Source organism: Elephas maximus, chromosome 11 (assembly GCF_024166365.1).
Source record: "Elephas maximus indicus isolate mEleMax1 chromosome 11, mEleMax1 primary haplotype, whole genome shotgun sequence".
NCBI lineage: Eukaryota > Metazoa > Chordata > Mammalia > Proboscidea > Elephantidae > Elephas > Elephas maximus.
In genome coordinates, this window is record NC_064829.1 from 63,922,423 (window position 1) to 63,941,144 (window position 18,722).

Genomic DNA, 18,722 nt, shown 5'->3' on the forward strand with positions numbered 1-18,722 from the left:
AGGTTGGTTTTACCAAGAACAAGTCTTTCTAGACCAACCTCATTTCTTCTTTTGTGAGAATGCTGCAGAACTAGGCTCTCGTGATAATGTTATCAGAAAAGGCGGACCACATGAGAGTAAAAAGGGCAGGTGTAACTGGTTGAAATATTAAATGCAAACAAGCGACAATGTAAGTGTAGAGAGGCTGTCTCTACAGTGTTGAGTCCTTAGCTTTCTGCTCTGTATCCTCTCTTGGTCAATATTTTTATTAATGGCTTTGATATGGGCATCAATGGCAACTATCACATCTGGGAATGACAAAGTTAGCAGAGATATGTGACTGAAATAGGACCTTTAGACTGGAAACAGACTGAAAGCTACAATATGAAATTCAAAGGGGCTGTATAAATTTTTGTAAAAGTACAACCAGAAGTGCACAAAGACAGGTTGGGAGTCATGTGGTTTTTGAGTTTCAGCTACTTACAAGTTCAATAATTGTCAGCAGCATGGTGATGCCATTAAAAATAGCTAATAAAATCTTGCTGGGGTGGTTGGAATGAAGGTACAGTGCACTGAATGGGGGAAGTGATAGCTCCACCTTAGTCCACCCTGATGATACCTTGTGCATTGTGTTCAGTTTGAGATTCCACACATTAAGGTGTCCTTGGGGCAGGATGGGGGCGCATCCTGGATAAGCTGGGGAGAATGCATTAGAAAGCCATATAGCGCATGAGGAAGATTCAAAAAAAATTTTTTTAGGTGAAATAGCTAAACATATCGTAGATGTTTAGCCTAGAGAAAAAGAAAAATACTGAGTAGACTGTCTTTAAGTAACTGAAAAGTTTTTATAATTGTTTCTGAGTTGGGGTGGATACAACTCTAAGGTGCCTATCTGGGTGGCACAAAAGGTCCGCACTCGACTACTAACCTAAGGTTTGGTGGTTTGAGCCCACTCAGCAGCATGGTGGAAGAAAGGCCTGGCCATCTGCTTCTGTAAACACTACTGCCAAGAAAACCCCATGGAGCAGTTCTACTCTGTAACACTTGGGGTCGCCATGAGTCAGAATCGACTTGATGGTAATGAGTTTTCAGTGAGGGGTAACTCCAACAGGCAGAAAAATTGAGGACTGCATGGAGATGTAAATTTAGGCTGGACAAAAGAAAACATTTTCTAACATCTGACAGAAATGGGATTTTGGCCTTTTGGCTACTCACCCTTGGAGGAAGGAGTCTGGGAGAAGCTTGTTTACCACTTCGCAGAGAATTTATAGTGAGGATTTAGATAAAGATGAGCTCTACCATCAGTGGTTTTGACATGTGTCCTACACCCCCCACCTGAGGGTTGTAGTAAGGGGCTTCAGGGAGGCTGTGGAGGGGTTTAATGGGTGGAGAGTTTAACAGAGCTCCTCTGCCTCTGCCTTGACTAGAGCAACTCTAAGGAGATTGTTATTGTTCTAGGTGCTGTCCAGTCTATTTTTGACTCATAGCGACCCCATGTGACAGAGTAGAGCTACTCCATAGGCTCTTCTTGGCTGGAATCTTTACGGGAGCAGATTGCCAAGTCTTTCCCCCTTGGAGTCTCTAGGTGGGTTTGAACCACCAGCCTTGGGTTAGCGGCCAAGTGCTTAGCCATTATGCTACCAAGCAACAGCATGATCCTTCCCTCCTGGACAACAGAGTTGGGTCCCCTGCTCACTTATGCACCAGAATGAAGCAATCTGTTTTTATAATGTGTCCTTTTCCATCGGGCTGTGAACCCCTTAAGAGTAGGGACCATGTCTTAGCATATAGCCTGGTACTTAGTAACCAGTTGATAAAGGTTTTTGAAATAAATCAATGGACTTCAAGCAAAAAGGATCTGGGAACTACGCAAATATTATGTATTAATAGTATGGAGATTTTTAGCTAAAAAATTCCATTGTTGCTGATGCAACGGCGAAATAATCAGAATGACATACAGAGTCACATGAAGACATTTTTTTTTATGTGGATTTTAATTCAGTTAAAATGGGATATTAGGTCATTTAAAATGCTTTCTTTTCAGGGCTCATCTGTGGATCTGAACACTAAATGAGTAACAGAGAATTACGTTCAGAAAATTGCCATTTCAGTAATTTATAAGAAATCTAATGATTTCATATCAGGATTAACCATGGGGAAACTGGGGGCACAGACATGATTATATCTGGGTAACAGTTTCTAACTAGGTTACTGACAAACCCAGTTTGGTTCCTTTACCTCCCACATTCAGAAATGCCTACGTTCATTCCATTAGCCAAGTGGGTGGTTATGGTAAGGAAAATAACTTAATAATTTAACGTTTACTACTCAAGGACCCTTAGAAGGAGAGTTCACACCTCTTGCCACTTAGCACAAACATGCTGAATGAAGAATAAATGTTTAGACAACGTGAGTCTTAATCTGAGTATGATATCATATTGGAGGGAAAGTTCTTCGCCTCTACATTTAGAAAGAGAGCTGCACTGGAAAGTTGGCCAAGAGATACCTGAAAACGCCTTCCACCAACCACCATTTATCGAGATTTGAAAATCACAAGCTCTTATCACCTAAATTTAATTCTTAAAAAGGTGTACTTTTAGATTATCTTTGGGGGAGTGTAAAATGGTAGTAAAACAGATCATGGCATTTGGAGTCAATGTACTCAAGCTTAAATCTAGCCACATGCCTTGAAGTTAAATGTCAAATATCCTAAGCTTCATTTTACTAACACCTAACATTTTTTTTTTTAACATAGCCACGGTGCCCTGGTGGCACAGTGGTTAAGTGTTTGGCTGCTAACCAAAAGGTCAGAAGTTCAAATCCACCAGCCGCACCTTGGAAACTATGGGATAGTTCTACTCTGTCCTATAGGGTCACTATGAGTCGGATTTGACTTGATGGCAATGGGTTTGGATTTTTTTAGGTAAGATAAAGAGCCAATGGTATGATTCAAGTGAAGTCCCTGCGTGGTGCCAATGGTTAACATGCTTGGCTGCTACCTGAAAGGTTGAAGAGTTAAGTCCACCCAGAGGCATTTGGAAGAAAAGTCTGGCAATCTGCTTCTGAAAATTCAGTCACTGAAAATCTTGTGGAATACAGTTCTATTCTGATACACATGTGGTCACCATGAGTCAGAGTCAACGCGGTGGTAACTGGTCTTTATGATTTAAGTGCTATGGCTGTAGAGAAGAAAATGACTATTGTAGGTGGAGTAGCAAGGAAAGGCTTCCTGGAAGGAGCAAAATTTGAGTTAAGAGGTTTGAGAATGGGTAGGAATTAGAGGATGGAGAGGAGTGGAGAGGAGAGTTCAAGGCAGACAGATACAGAAGTGCCTAACGAGAACATACAGGGCAAATTCTGGTAATAAGCACAGACTGGTCTTGCAGGAGATGATATTACATATGGGAATAACTAAACATAAGGCCTTTGGTAAATGGTAAACCAAAACCAAAAAGCACACCCTTTGCCGTCGAGTCTATTCCAACTCATAGCAACCCTACAGGACAGAGTAGAACTGCCCCATATGGTTTCCAAGGAGCAGCTGGTAGATTCGAACTTCTGACCTTTCGGTTAATAGCCTGACCTCTTAACCACTGCACCACTAGGGCCCCCTGGTACATGGTAATGGGTCACAAATGCTGGGCTAAAGAATTGGTCTCTACCTTGTAGATAATGGAATGGCAGTAAAGGTTTCTGAGCAGGAAAGTAACATGGCCAAATAATATAGTCTAGAAAGCCTGCAAGTATACAATGTTCACTCTAGTGTTATGAACCGTGCTGTTGGGAAAAAATCTCTTTCATTATACTAATACTTAGTAAATCACTGAAGACCTACTTCAGAACTCCAAGGAAAACATTTTATGAATCAAAAGCTAAGTACAATATGTTAGCAATTAAATGAGATAACATAATCGCCGAGGCAGAAGCACAGTTTTCCCCACAAGTTCAAGCTGCTGCAGAAAGAAATGCTTATATCATCTTCCAAGTTATCGAGCCATTGTGTTTTGATTTTTGGAAGACAAGCAGAGAGGAGAGAGAAGATGGAGGTCACGAGGATTCAAAGCTGTCGATTCTTTAATCAGAAAGAATTATTAAGGAGTGTTATAAAGGAGATTTGCTAAAAACAAAACCAGCCCAAGGAGGGCTCTCAGGTTACTGCAACTTGCTTCCACTCCAGAACAACAACTGAAGGTGTGTAGTTGGGAAAGGTACTCCCACCAGTGCGCTCTGTCGAAGTTTCCGGGGCATATACCTCCCACTGCTACTTTATTTACTGCAGCTGGTCAACGTTTTATAGCCTGTTTCATGTATTAAAATTCAAATGTGGAAAACATTACCAGTATCCTCCTTGAATTTTTTTGTTGTTGGGGGAAGGAGGTGGTTTTTTTTTTTTTTTTTCCCCCTCTCCCCTTCAACTTCCTTTTTATTGTGGAATGTATCAAATGGTCAAAGGCTAACTTCAGACTGACTAAATGGAAAAACTATTCCCTTTGTTCTTAGGCTTTTGTTTTAAAATTCATACCAGTTTGCACAACGAAAGGAATGCCAATCCAATCTCTTCTGCACACGTCAGAGGTAAAGACTGAGGAACTCAAGAGTCTGAGGACTCACTGCACGGTGTTTCAGGGCAAAGGATGAACACTGCAAAAGCCTACTGGGTTTGTGGGGCAGCAGCTTGTCAATACGCCACACTTTTGGAGTTTGCTATTATCTGTTTAGCTCTATGTGGATTGAATGTGGCTGTCCTAGATTGAATTGTAAATGTCTGCGGAGGAGTGAACAGGAACTTTTCCTCATCAGCAAAATTAGCAACTTTATTGCTTCTGCATATATGTTGCCCACCCCCACCCCCAAAATCAAGTCAAATGTGTTTCTGTTTAATATTGTCTGATTATCGCCTTTTGCTATTACTCTGTTTCTCTCCCTTGCTCTTCCACCTGGGTCAGTCCACTCCCTGCTACCCTAAATACTCAAAAAGGAGTCTATTCTTCTCTTCCCATCCCAACACTGAATCACACTCAAAAAAGAGGCAATTCAAAGGTCAAACCATTCCAAAAAGCATCTATGTATACATAGTTTAATATTTTAAAGAACCACTTAACCTACATCTGTTATTTAAGAGCAAACTTTACATATTTATGGAAAAAACTGTCTCTGAAGCAACGCCCTGGGTGCATGCTGCATCATTTAACATATGCAAAATGAACACAGCTAGAGAAATTAAACTATTTTTCTCTTGATTGAGAGCAGATATACAGAAACGGTTATAAGTCACAGATCCAGCTTTTAATAAAGCCAGATTTCTTAATTAAAAGCAGTATTGTTTAAACATTGTAGTTAAAAAAAAAAAGCGCTGTACAAACTGAAATCTCATACTATATGCATCCCAAGTGTATTTAACACATTACCTGAGGCCAAGCTAAATTAAAATCTAGACTTTCCTTTTGTAAACTCTTAGCAACTGCCATGAACAGACAAACAATTTTAGTCAATGATGAATTTTTAGGGTAGAGGTCAAAGGAAAGGAAAAAAAGAAAAATAGATTTTGCTTTGGTATTCAAAAATATCTTTCCACATTTCAGAAGTGAGTTCATTGCTTCTATTTATAAACCAGTATTTTTGGTTTCAAATTGGTTGTGGGTTTCAATAATACAGCACTAGACATGGTGCTTTTAATCTTAGTCTTTTATTAAGAGAAATTAAAAGAAGGGCAGAAGGATACCATTGAGCAGCAATCTCAAGATAACTTATACTTATTCTGAATTCTCCTTTTGGAACCATCTTTAAACCTGAGATGCTATAGCGACAATGGAGAACGGGCCTTCATCCAAGCAACTTTTTTGAAGAATCTATAAGACACAAAAGGAGCCCTGGCGGCACAGTGGTTAAGCCCTCAGCTGCTAAGCAAAAGGCTGGCCGTTCAAATCCACCCAGCAGTTCCCCAGGGGAAAAGCCCTGGTGATCTGCTCTCATAAAGATTACAGCCAAGAAAACACTACGGGGGAAGTTCTACTCTGTCATACAGGGTCACTATGAGTCAAAAATCAACTTGATGGCTAACAAGAACAAACATGAGATACAAAACAGGATACTAAGGTGTTTGCTGGCGAGGCAGAAAGGTTTAAAAAGAAATACACAGAATCACTCCCATTGCCATCGAGTAAATTACTAGTAAAGTTAAATTCCCCCCATATGTCATCACTCCATTAACTGTCACCACTTACTATTTTGTTAAAGAGTTCTCCAAATCTTCACCATCACTAAAAAAAGGATGTTCTCCAAAAGTAATGGAAAAAACTTAAATCCCAATTGTAATACAGACAAATTTACTTAAATATTATTAAAGACTTATTCATAAATAGGTAGTGGCAAAACTATGGTATACAGTAAAACATGTCTCTCACTATGTATTTACACAGGCAAACATCATATATTTCTATCTCCCATATTCAGAATCAAAAGACACTGAATGGCTTCATTAATAAATAAGACAAAATTCCATTCATGTTCAAAATGCCAACACTGTAACATGAGCATAATTTGAGTCCTTTAACAGAAGTCACCAAGATGAATAATTAAAAACGCCAGCAATGACCCAGCAATTCACTCCTAGGTATATAACCAAGTGAAATGAAACCTCTGTTCACACAAAAACTTGTACTTGAATGCTCATATCAGCATTATTCCTAATAAACCAACGAGTGGAAACAACCCACATATCCATCGCCTGATGAATGGAGAAACATAATGGGGTATATTCATACAATGACGGGTTACCTGACAATAAAAAGGAATAAAGCTCTGATATATGGTAGAACATGGATATAAGCCTTGAAAACAGTGAAGGGACCAGTCACAAAAGACCACAATTGTACAATTCCATTTACATGAAACGTGGAAATGGGGACTAACAGCTAATGGGATTATTTGGGGAGGGGGAGAAAAATGTTCTAAAATTAGACCCTATGAATAGATTAAAAAACATTGAATTGTACAATTGAAATGGGTCGACTATAAGCTATGTGAATTTTATCTCAATACAGCTGCTCAAAAAAAAAAAAAGGTAGCATAATATCTTAGCCTAATATTCTAATTCTCCACAATATCTACAGAGTCTACAAATTTCATCACTTACCATGAGTGAATGTCTGTTGGCTGATAGAAGACCGGTTCCATACCCTGAGCCCAGACCACCCATTGCTCCATTATGAGAAGGTCCAATGATCCCATGCATGTCTCCATGACCACCAGGCATAGCTGTGGACGGGCCCACTGCATGATTCCGGAGAACATGGATAGCGTCATCCAGTCTTTCTAAACGATCTTCAATTCGGCTTTGCTGTTGGTTCATAAATGATGTGAAATTTTGATTAAGTTTGAAATGCATTCAAGGGTTATAGAAGTAAAATTTTGGCTGATATGAATCACAGTTCATACAAAGGCAGAAAGGTTTCTGAATATGTGTTTCCATTAAAGTTTATTTCCTTTGAAAAATAATAAAAATAAATAGCATCCCTTCTATAAAACTGGTATAAAATATTAATGTTATAATTATGTTATTTTTCATAGCAGAGTAAATTCTGTAATTCTTCCAGGATGTTATAATGTACCTATGCCATATACTGGAGCCCTGGTGGCATAGTCGTTAAGAACTTGGCTGGTAACCAAAAGGTCTGCAGTTTGAATCCACTAGCCACTTCTTGAAAACCCTATGGGACAGTTCTACTCTCTCTCCTATAGGGTCTCTATTTGCTGGGAGTAGGAACTGACTCAGCTGCAACAGGTTTTTTTTTGGTGTGCTATTTTTTTTTATATATACTACATTACATTAGCTTTAATGAGAACTCAGGTTTACTTTAGGAAAGGGAAACATTCATTGAATTAAAGGAACATTGTGACAGGCATTGGTTCAATAACTCAAAAAATTAACAATGCAAATATGACCTATTTTAGTTTCCCAATTAAATTATCTTCTTGAAGGCATACTTCCTGGGTTTCCCCTATGGCATATATATGGTACAGTGCTAAATACAAAGCCAAAGTGCAGCTACTTATATTACATACAGATTGCAATCTTTTGTTGAATTCTTTTGATTTTCATCTGTTTCTTGCTTTTTAGCTATTACCAACAATAGCTTTACGTAGCACAAATACTGTAATATAACATTTTATTAAGGGCCTCAACATATTTACAGGGAAAAAAAATGACAAAATTCTATCAACCATAATGGTATGAGATCTGAAGACAGAAGAGACATAAATACTTGAATCAATCACTGGGGGGCTTCTAACTGATTTCAATACCCCAAATATACTACTATAGAATTCACTACCTTATGCAACTTAGCCCTGGTGGTGCAGTGGTTAAGAACTCAGCTGCTAACCAAAAGGTCAGCAGTTCAAATCTATCAGCTGCTCCTTGGGAACCCTATGGGGCAGTTCTAAGTTCTACTCTGTGCTACAGTATGGCTGTGAGTCAGCATCAACTTGATGGCAATGGGTTTACACAACTAAAATCCAATCAACCCAACCAACCAACCCTTTTTTCTGGGCTAGATAAGGTTTATGCTACAGTTTTCAGTGGAGAAAAAAGATATGTAGATGCCTATTTTTTTTTTTGTTTGGTCAGTGTGATCAATAATGGCATCAAGTAAGTGCCTGCATACCACTCTCCAGCGTGCACTTCGAAATATACCATCTCACTGGGTCCTCATTTCACATGGGTAGGGCAGAGAAGACACTCTTATTCCTTCCATATAGATGTGAAAATGAGGCTCAGAGAGATTAAATGAACTCATTGCTCAGTGTCACCCTGCCAGGAAATGGCAAAGCCAGGGCTGGAATCTAGGTCTTCTGACTTCAAACCTACTGCCTCTTTTTACTATATCATGCTACAATCCACTTTGATTTCCAATGGTCTGTGCAAACACATGCATCAGCTGGCTCTACTGCATAAGGAAAACTATTTCTAATTACTTGACCAACAGGAAGTAATGTGTGTCTAATACAGTTAGTCTATGGTAGGGAGCATTTTGATTTTGTGGGCTGTGGGGTTAAATGATCTCCCTAGAATTTTAGCTCTGCTACTTGTTGCATCTTGAAAAGTTGCCAAACTTCTTTGAGTCTATGCTTCTTATAAAAACAGGAATGATAACATCTACTTCCAACTGTAACTATAAGCATGATAAGAAATAGCCCATGTGGCTAGCATACTGTCTGGCTCACAGCATCATGGTGAAGAGAGTTGGTTATGCTTCAGAATTCCCCATCCCCCTGCAGGTTCAGCATTTGAAGAGAATTGACATTGTAGTTTACAAGTATAAGCCTAGTCTTTACAGTTATAGAGGTAGACAAAGCCCAGTTTTGATAGATGGGTCTCAGAGGATAACCAACGGAGGTAAACACTTAAACAGCTACGGCTTATCTGGGTACAGTCTTCCGATTAGTTGGCCTGGGTGGTGGACTCTTGTCTCACTCTTCAGTTGCTTAATTTTCTAAAATGCACGCTTGGGTGATGCACATGTTATAACAAGGGCACAAGGGAGGGGGGAACCCACCTTTATATTTTCATCTTTATCCATAATAGTAAGCTGAAAGGGGAGAGAAGAAGCCTGAACTGCTGACAAGACACTCTTTAGATAGATTCCTTCTTTCACGTTCCATCTCAAAATATAGAGGAAGAAAAGGGAACTCAACCCTGAAGGACCGGAAGGCTCTTTTCACTTGTTGCTGCCCCTCCCCGCTTGATTCATATACAGACTAAATATTGCATAGACAGCAGTTAGCACAGTGTTGTTTTATGCATTATTCCAGCCCTACCCAGCATGAATAGAGAAATACTACAGTATTAGACACCGAATCACCATGTGAATATTTATAATACTAATTACACCCATGGACATTTTCAGTTATTCCCTAAAAATGTCCATGGGTAAAGAAAGTAGGCCTTTTTTTTTTTTTTTTAACTGTCAATGATATTACTGGATTTCTACCAGAACCGAAGTAAACTTCTTGTTCACAGGTCAAAAGGAAACCTGTTATTCTGGAAAGCAAAGCAGAGGTATATACAATCATGAATTTTTCCAGTCATGCAGTCTGGCTGGAGATCCAGGGACCTTTCCCAAAAATGCAGAGGTGGCCAACATCCTTCTAGCACTTTCAATCTCTCATCTCGTGCTAAGTATTTAGAGCTTGGGAGCTTCCACTGTAGTACCTGGATTATAATTTACAAATAGAAACAATCATAGCCTAATAACTCTGGCTCCAAACCAACTTGTGTGTCTAACAATTATCTAAAGTTAATAATAGGGAAAATTAGAATCCTTGAGAGTAAAGTAGATGCAAAAAGCAAAGTAAGGCCTGAAAATGGAGAGAAGAGAGATAGCAGATAAGACTTACCAAAGAGTGTAAGGGTCCTTCATAATTAGGAGATGATGAGGCCTGTCCTCCATTTCTAGACCAAACAGCTGTGCCTGCTGATAATAAAATGGGGATTACATTAGCTCCACAGTATCTTAAAAAAAATCTCACCAACTTTTTTTTAACAGAAGCAGCAATGTTGATTTTCATTTAGACAATAAGGTACATTATGAGAATAAATGCTCCATATGAGAATTTTTGGACAATGGAAGTATTTTAAATGTAAAATCTACAGATTTTCAATAGATTTTACAAAGACTCGGAATTCCCAAAGGCTGCCTCCTAATTAATTCATTCTGAATTTTAGCTAGAAGGTCTCCTGTTAAAGGAAAACTATCACTTACATAGATAGACAAGGTACTTTCAAGAGTGGCTAAGGGGTTTTCTAAGACCTTCATGCAAGGCCAGCTTACATTAAAGCAACATTCTTTCACCAATGGAAAATGACTTTACTACTTATTTTACAAATGACACTTGAACAATACAGCTTCAAAATAAGATTAGCTGGCAGTGATCTGCCAAACTAGCACTTTAAAAAACTCAATGTAACAGTAGCAACTAACCAGTTTCTCCCAAAGAAAATATTTTTTTTTTTCTGACTCCACTGAACTTGAAGGTAGAGAAGAATTCATGTTGTAATACATACTAAATGTGTAACTTACAATATAAAAACCACTTTTAAATTTAAAATAATACACATTCAGTGTTGAAAACTTAGGAAATACATAGTTCGAAACAGGAAAAATATTATCTATGACCTCATTGAAATCCCATCCCTCGATAATGTTAACATTTTTCAAAGCTATTCTTCTTATCTTTTCTGGGTGTGCCCGTGAGTATGTCTACTAAATAAAAATAGAATATTTTGTTGAATTACTTTCAGTGGCAAAACTGAGACAAGAGTTATCAGTGTGAAAACAGCAATCTATCCGTATATTTACATCTTCATAAAAGTTCTTTCTTCCTAATGTGTGGTTTTCCAGGTCACGTTACCAGGACCCTGGAAGGTGGCAGGCTCCAGCCTTTTTTCTGTGCCTTCCACCTAAAGCATGCTGCGCAAATTTTAAGGTCCTTGTGGCATTTTCTGGAACGATCTATGCATCACCACTTTCCTCTCCCATAATGAACCTAGAAGTGGAGTGGCAGAATGGTGAATTCCAGGTTCTCATCCTAGCTCAGATATTACTACTGGTGGAACCTTCATAAGTCACACATCCTTTCTGGACCTCAGTACACACTCCTGTTAAATCACGGCATCCTACTAAATTAATTGTTCCTAAACTTTACTAAGACCACAGATAATTTTCCAACAAATTATAAAACAGATGAAATTAGAGCTGCTCCATTTCAAGCGGGGAACTTGGAGTTCTACCTACTCATATTCCCTCATCACCCAACTCCCTGGGTCTCAAAGTCCTTTGTGCCCACTCCTCTGGTTCTGGACATCGATACCTGTGACCATTTTTTAAAGCCTAACAACATGATACTCAGCCAGAAGAGTAGAACAATACTGAACTTTACTTTCCATTTCTGTAAAGAAAGCACCAGGGAATGTTTCACTGTTGTTTCATTATCCTCTTAACTTCATCACTCTTTCTTCCCAGCTTTGACTTTCTCTCTCTGGACATAAGGACTTTAGCATCCAGCTACTGCTCTTTCTATTCTGTGATCATCCCACGTCAATGGAGGACTTGGAAAAAGCTGATAGTAAATCCCAACTAAACCATGGTCACCACCTCTGAAAGTTTTGTGGCCATCTGAAATCTCCCATTCTCTACCAGGGAGCTCAGTTAATGGATCATGTGAGTGGTGCATGCTGGAATAATACAGGGTCCAAGAGGCAACAGCTTCACCAAAAATTACATTAAGGGCAGGTTTCAATTAGGCACAGATGTGATTTAGTTCTTTAGTCAAAGAAAGCTCTTTCAGAAGCCACCTGTCCTCTTTCCAAAGAGTAGAGACATATACTAGTTCAGGTTCTCTGGAAGCATTTATACTGGAAGGGCAATGAACCTCTTAAATGAACCTTTGAAAAGTGAAGCGATTTACTGATATAATTCCACAAATTGTAACTAGTCAGTTTGAAGGTATTAAAAAAAAAAGGTTTATTTGCTATTTTTAAAGGCAAACATCCCCTTTTACTTCACACAATCACCTCACAATTTATTCAGAAAATTATAGCTTTTCCTCAAAGATTCCAATGGCATGGCCTTTAAAGAAAGAATTCCAGAAACCCAAGATTTCCATGGGAAATGATTCTTTTGAGTAGTTTATATTTATATTTCATTCCATCCCATGACTATATTAATCGAGTGTTTCATCTGAGATTTTTTACTGGAGTATACTATTGAGGGGTATCTTCTCAAGAGCCAGGGAACGTTTTAAGAGATAAGTTTTTCATAAGCCTGTGCATTCTAAAAACATCCAATCATGTACCTTTTAGAAATGTTTTGGATGTAAATGGTTGTACCTTCATATGGCAGTCTGTCTCTCCCACCCCTTTGTATTTTTCTGTATGGGAATGTTATGTTTTGGGATTCTGGAAGGAGTTTCTACCTACTAGAGCAGGAATTAGAAGGGGAAAATCATTTTCAAAAACTGTTACCATGATGAAATGGTATTTCACATACAGTACCTGAGAGAGAAGGAGGAGAGCCAACAGGAGTTGAAGGGTTTGATGAAAAGCTGTTGTTAGTGTGATCTGGAGAATAGATCTTAAAACAGTGGGGAGAAAAACAAAAAACCTCATTCATTAGGATTAAACAGTGAACAATTTTTTTAAACTACAAAGTATCAATGCAATTCATTTAAAAATTACAAGTTATGAAATAAATGTAACAATCAGCTATAGTACCAATATTTTAAATGAAAAACTTGGCAATTACTTAAATTTCCAAAAGAATAATTATTGAGGTGGTATGGGATCACGGAAGAAGAACTGAGTTGGCAATCAACAGGCTCTGGTTTTAATCCTTTGGATTACCATTAACCATGGGTGAGCCACATAGATTCTCTAAACATCACTTTCTTCATCCACAAAAGAAGAGGTTGGATGGTACCATCTCTGAGATTTTTGTCCAACTCCTTCTTCACTATGGTTAAGGTATTTGATCCCAGGTGTTAGAAGAGTCAGGTTAAAGAAAAACTTTTGCTGACTTTACGGCATAACGCTAATATAAATCCAACTTATTTTATGCTCCCAGTGGTGAGAAGAAACCAGTCGAAGAGACAAAATCTTAGTAAGAGCAATGGCTTTCCATTTCCATCTGTAAATGACCGTGTGTGTCTTTTGGACAAACTATCAGGTGTGCCCCCTCGGACATATAAGATGTGCCATTTTTTCACTAGTGAACATACCAGAACTGTTCAATTCTCGCCTCCCGGCAGTGGGCCCACAAGGCAGAGAAGCGGATTTCCTGGGTGCCAATTATGTGACAACTTCTACATAGAACCCAGTCTGCCATTTGGACATCTTCAAATTCCTTTTCCAAAGTGTTTTACAATGCCCTTTGTAAAACCAATCTTAGCTCTTCAACGAGCATCCATACAAAGAATATGAAATTCAGAAATCCAGACAGAGAATCTGTAAACTGAAAGGCCCTAAGAACATCTACTGCCTCGTAATTGCTGAGCAAGATTGTCAGAAGACAAGAACGGAGTAGACCGTCCATGTACTGGAAGCTTTAGCACGCTCTCCTCAAATTTTCCAATGATTATTATTTAAGGAAGCTTTCATTTCTCCAAAACAAAAACAAGTCTGTTTGTCATTCAGTTCCTAAAACTCCAAATGTCCACTTGTGATCAAGGTTCACCCTTCTACAATGGTACACGTGGAATCCAAAGTCAGTATTTCCTCACCGAAGCAAGTGCTTTCCCCAGAGCATCTCCAGTCTGGGAACTGCCTGCTGCCCCGCTTCCTCTATTTGCTGCAGAAACAAAAGGCAGAATATGAAAACCAGGCAGTGAGACATCTCACGATTTTCTATTCCTGGTCCATTTACTCACAACTTAATTGCATTTTTAATGCTAATTACAACACATTAATCTTTAATTAGCATTAATTTGTTTGCTGAGGTAGATGTCAAATATATTCATGTTACATTTTTTACAGATAAAATATAAACCTGACACCTTGGTTTAAAGATAAAGTGTCTTAGTTTCCCCCACCCCGTGCTTCTTACGGAGCAACTGGTGAATAGTCTTGAGCAAACCAGTGAAGTTCACTGCCAGGAAGTATGGGCACTTTCAGGTCTCTGAAGTCCTCAAACTTTGGGTTTCCTTTATATTTTTATCTAGTAAATTGAATTATCATCATCAATAATTTACACTTCTTTTCAAATAAATAAAATAACTGGGTATGTAGCAATATGGGGTATCCCTCTCAGAGTTCGACAATAAACAAAACGAACAACCTAGAAAAGATCTGGCTTCCTAAGAAAGAAAATATTTCTAATATTTTAAACTACACACATTCTCTACATATTTAAGTGTGTGTTCACATGAAAAAATTTGAATTGTTGTGCTACTAAAAGTCAATACGGCCTCAAATTCCAGAGAGAAAATAAGTCTGCATATCCATGAAACTTTTATCTCCTTACCTTAAACACTGGTATTTTTATCTACAAAATAGATGAACAAAAAGTGCTGGCAATAAAGAGATACAGACAGTATATAATTCAAAGCCAGCTCTATGTACCAGGTATCTTTCAAATGTAACTGTCTTTATAAGTAAGTGGCAAAATGGCCTAGTCAGTGTTCTTCTGAGGCTCTCAGCATTAACACAATGCCTGGAACATTTGCTGTGTTGCATTTATCAGGACCTCGAAATTAGCAAATAGACATGTAATTAAATACAACTCATTAAATTCCCAGGCAAAGATGTTTTTCACCATCTTTCAAAATAAGAAAAGGAAATCTTATAATTAAGGGGTTAATCCAAATAAAACCACTGCATATGTATATAGTTTTTAATAATTCCCAGCCCTATCCTTGAACCAAAAGAGCACACTTTCTGTCAAAGGTACATGATCAGACCCCAGGTCTATAAACCAGAGTGGTGGGGTCAGTTCTCGAGTGGGCAGATCTTCTGGATCATAATTCCATTCTCTAGGCCTTGGCTTAAAAACTCACTGAAATTATACTTGTTATTTTTATGTATTTATATGTTGGACATATCAACAGGTTAAATCTTTTGAGATATGCTTTATTTGGTTGACAAAATCCACACCCATATTAATTTTTTAATTACCAAAGTACAGAAAGAAAACCAATACGCTATAAAAAGAACACAAGAACCTTCTGAGAAAACAAGCCTACTCTTTTACCTACTACAAGTTTATAACATTAAAAATACATTACTTATGTCATCAAATTATACATGTAAAATTTGTTGAATTGGCAAATTTTTTGTTATATATATTTTTACAATCAAAAAAAAAAGAAAAAAAACATTGGTTATTAGTACTTAAGATTGTAAGTGAATTTTGAAGTAAGAGTCTCACATCACGCAATTGGGATAGTGGAAGTAACTCTGCCAGACGTCGTGAGTGCTCAAAATATTTAATATAAGATAAAAGTTAATTGAAATTAGTGTGAAAAATAAGAAGAATGCTTGCTTGCATTAACAAGGTCTTTAAAAACTAAAGATATTCTAAAGAGAATAACAATTTTGAAAACATAGACAGCACTAGCATTTTTTTTTAGCACATATTTGGACCATGGTATTTGGGGGCAATTCTCTTCTCTCTTCTTTTCTAGAACAACTACTGTCTTTTCATTACTATATACCTCAAAATTAGATTTGAAAATCAAAATAATTTGTGATATCTGCTTGACTGGAAAATAGATCTTCATATAATAAAAATTTTAGAGCCACACTGGAAAAAGTCATATTACCTAAAACAAGGAACCTATGCCAAAAAAGGGCAAGATTGTTTTGCTTATACATAAAATTTGTTACAGAAGTAGTTTTAAAAAAGATTGCTTCTTCCTTCGAGCTACTTCAAAATGAAGATTACAAATTAAAAAAAAAAAAAAAGTATATATATATATATTTTTTCCACAAAACCAAACAAGAACTGAAAACCAATAAAAATATTTTAGGAACACTTAACTAAATCAGGCATGGTATAAAATACATTTTAGAAGAGACAAGATATGCTTATTATTATTTCTTTAGCAATATTCTATAGTACCAAACTTTTTAACTGACCTTTCCATTCGTGCCCGTTTTGTAGAGGGAGATATTAATACTCAAGAAGTAAAATGATACAATCAATCCCTTACCTCACGTTGTCATGAAAATGTTTAAAAGAACTACAAAGGCAACTCTTAGAAGCTACTGATGACACAGACTATTTTTTCACATGAGCCATTTTACCTTGCAACAGCTGGAGAGCCAAACCCAAGGGCTTGAATTTCAAAGCAGTTTATGGGGGCCAGTTTGCCCTTTCACTTGGAATGCCTTTTGTTCTGCTCCAGAGAATGTTGGAGAAGACATATTTTCAAGATTCCCCAAACATGTTAAACTACATGGATCTTTCTCTTGAAGATTTCTCTTTTTATTTGTATGAATGATATAACAAACAGTATAATCAGAATACATTTTTAATTTTCAAATGGTATAATTTCTTTTTGCATTGAGCAATGAGTCATTTTTAGCAAAACACATTTGTAGTTATTAAACTTTGTGCTCATCAAATCCTCCTTCACGTTTTTCACGTAACAGGATTTGATTACTATTCTAGGCACAAGTTTTTGTCACCTCTTATATATCATATATTACAAAAATGCTCAAATAACAGAAAAAAGATGAAAACTATTACCTTTACTTGGTAAAGACTGGATTGGTATCTTAGGTTATTTTGCTTAAATCAATTTCTCTTGCTCAAGAGAAAAAATAATCAGTCTCTATGTAAAGCCACAACATGAGTAGAAGATGAGCAGTTATTAAGAGGAACTGCAATTTTGTAGGAGGATTTGACATTGCCAGCCACCCAATTATTGTTCAGATGGCTCGAACACGGGTGCTGTAGCTGGCTAGAAGATGGAGCAGAAGGCAGGGATTCATATCTTCAGCACACGGTGGACCACCCTGTCTCAGTCTCTGCTATAGGGAAATGTCAAATCCCATTAGAACATACCCTAAATAAAACGCCAGGAGTGGTGGTGCCTGGGGACAAACTACTGAAAACCAGAATTTGGAAAATGTGTTACCGCTTTATTGCACACCCATAACCTCAGAAAGGGAACACCATGGATATATCAAAGGGATAAGAAGTGCAATTCTAGTGGAGAGAAGATGACTGTTTAATATGTGGGGTTTTCTGAACTGAATCTGAGTCCACATGACTCACTTGCTATTAAACTACTGTTTTTACGAAAATAACACGCGCCTTCCACGTTTGTTTGCCAATCACGCCCTCCCCCTACGATGTATTTTCATAAGCACTGTTATGCCAATTTTTTTTTTTTTTTAACGTGTAACTGGCATAGTAGCACTTATGAAAATACCTCTTGAGAGGAGGGCACACAGTTAGCAAGCAAACACAGAAAGCACATATTATTTGTGCGAAAATACAGTATTAGAAGCAGCACAACAACTACATGAGCTTTTTGTCTATGAAGACAACAGGAAAGGGAGCATTTCCAATACTCCTACTACGTACAATCTTAAAACAAAACCTCCAATAGAGGCTACAATGCACTAATTTTTAGCAGGAGGGATTTCTAGGAATTCAGGGGGGAAGCTGGGCCTTGTGACCATGTGCAGGAAATGGATGAGAAAACTTAAATCAAACTTGTTTATTGTTCTCCATTGGTGGTCTTTTCAGCTAAGAGGCACTAACACTGTAGGATAAAACTCATAGTACTCCCATGCTCTCTGTGCCTGTCCATCACCCAACTGTATTTGAAGGCTCAGGATTCTTGTAAAATACGCAGTGAATATTATGTGACTACTCTAATAATAAAATTACTGTGAAACCAAGCCCTCAAGGGGAAAAAGGCATGTTTCTACTAGAAAAGCCACACACCAAAATGCATCATGTCTAACAAACATGTCATTAGAAGTGAAACTTGTAAGCCAGATTAATTCATGAACCGGAGAGATATCCCAGGGTAATCTTTAGCATATGTTGTGTTAAATCAATCTTGGTAGCCCTGTTCCTTCAACACTGTTTGGTTTGAGGTTTAAAAACATGGGAAATACCATGCACTAGAGAGCAGGCCAGTTAAAGACTAATAAAACAATAGTAGTTATTATAACAGTTATGCGTTATGTTAGTTACACACCCAATTCCCCCTGAGAGGAAGAGAGGGTATGC

The 18,722-nt window shown here is 37.7% G+C and overlaps 1 protein-coding gene across 16 annotated transcripts in view; it reads right to left on the reverse strand.

Moving 5' to 3' along the window:
- TCF4 (transcription factor 4) overlaps window positions 1–18,722 on the reverse strand; it is a 389,634-nt gene that overhangs the window by 22,040 nt on the left and 348,872 nt on the right. For all 16 annotated transcript variants that reach the window (XM_049900867.1, XM_049900860.1, XM_049900875.1 and 13 more), the window contains 4 exons: window positions 14,257–14,324; window positions 13,034–13,112; window positions 10,378–10,454; window positions 7,115–7,318 (listed from right to left, as the gene is read on the reverse strand). In XM_049900867.1, the coding sequence (XP_049756824.1) occupies window positions 7,115–7,318; window positions 10,378–10,454; window positions 13,034–13,112; window positions 14,257–14,324 (428 nt within the window). The remainder of the gene's footprint in view (window positions 1–7,114; window positions 7,319–10,377; window positions 10,455–13,033; window positions 13,113–14,256; window positions 14,325–18,722) is intronic.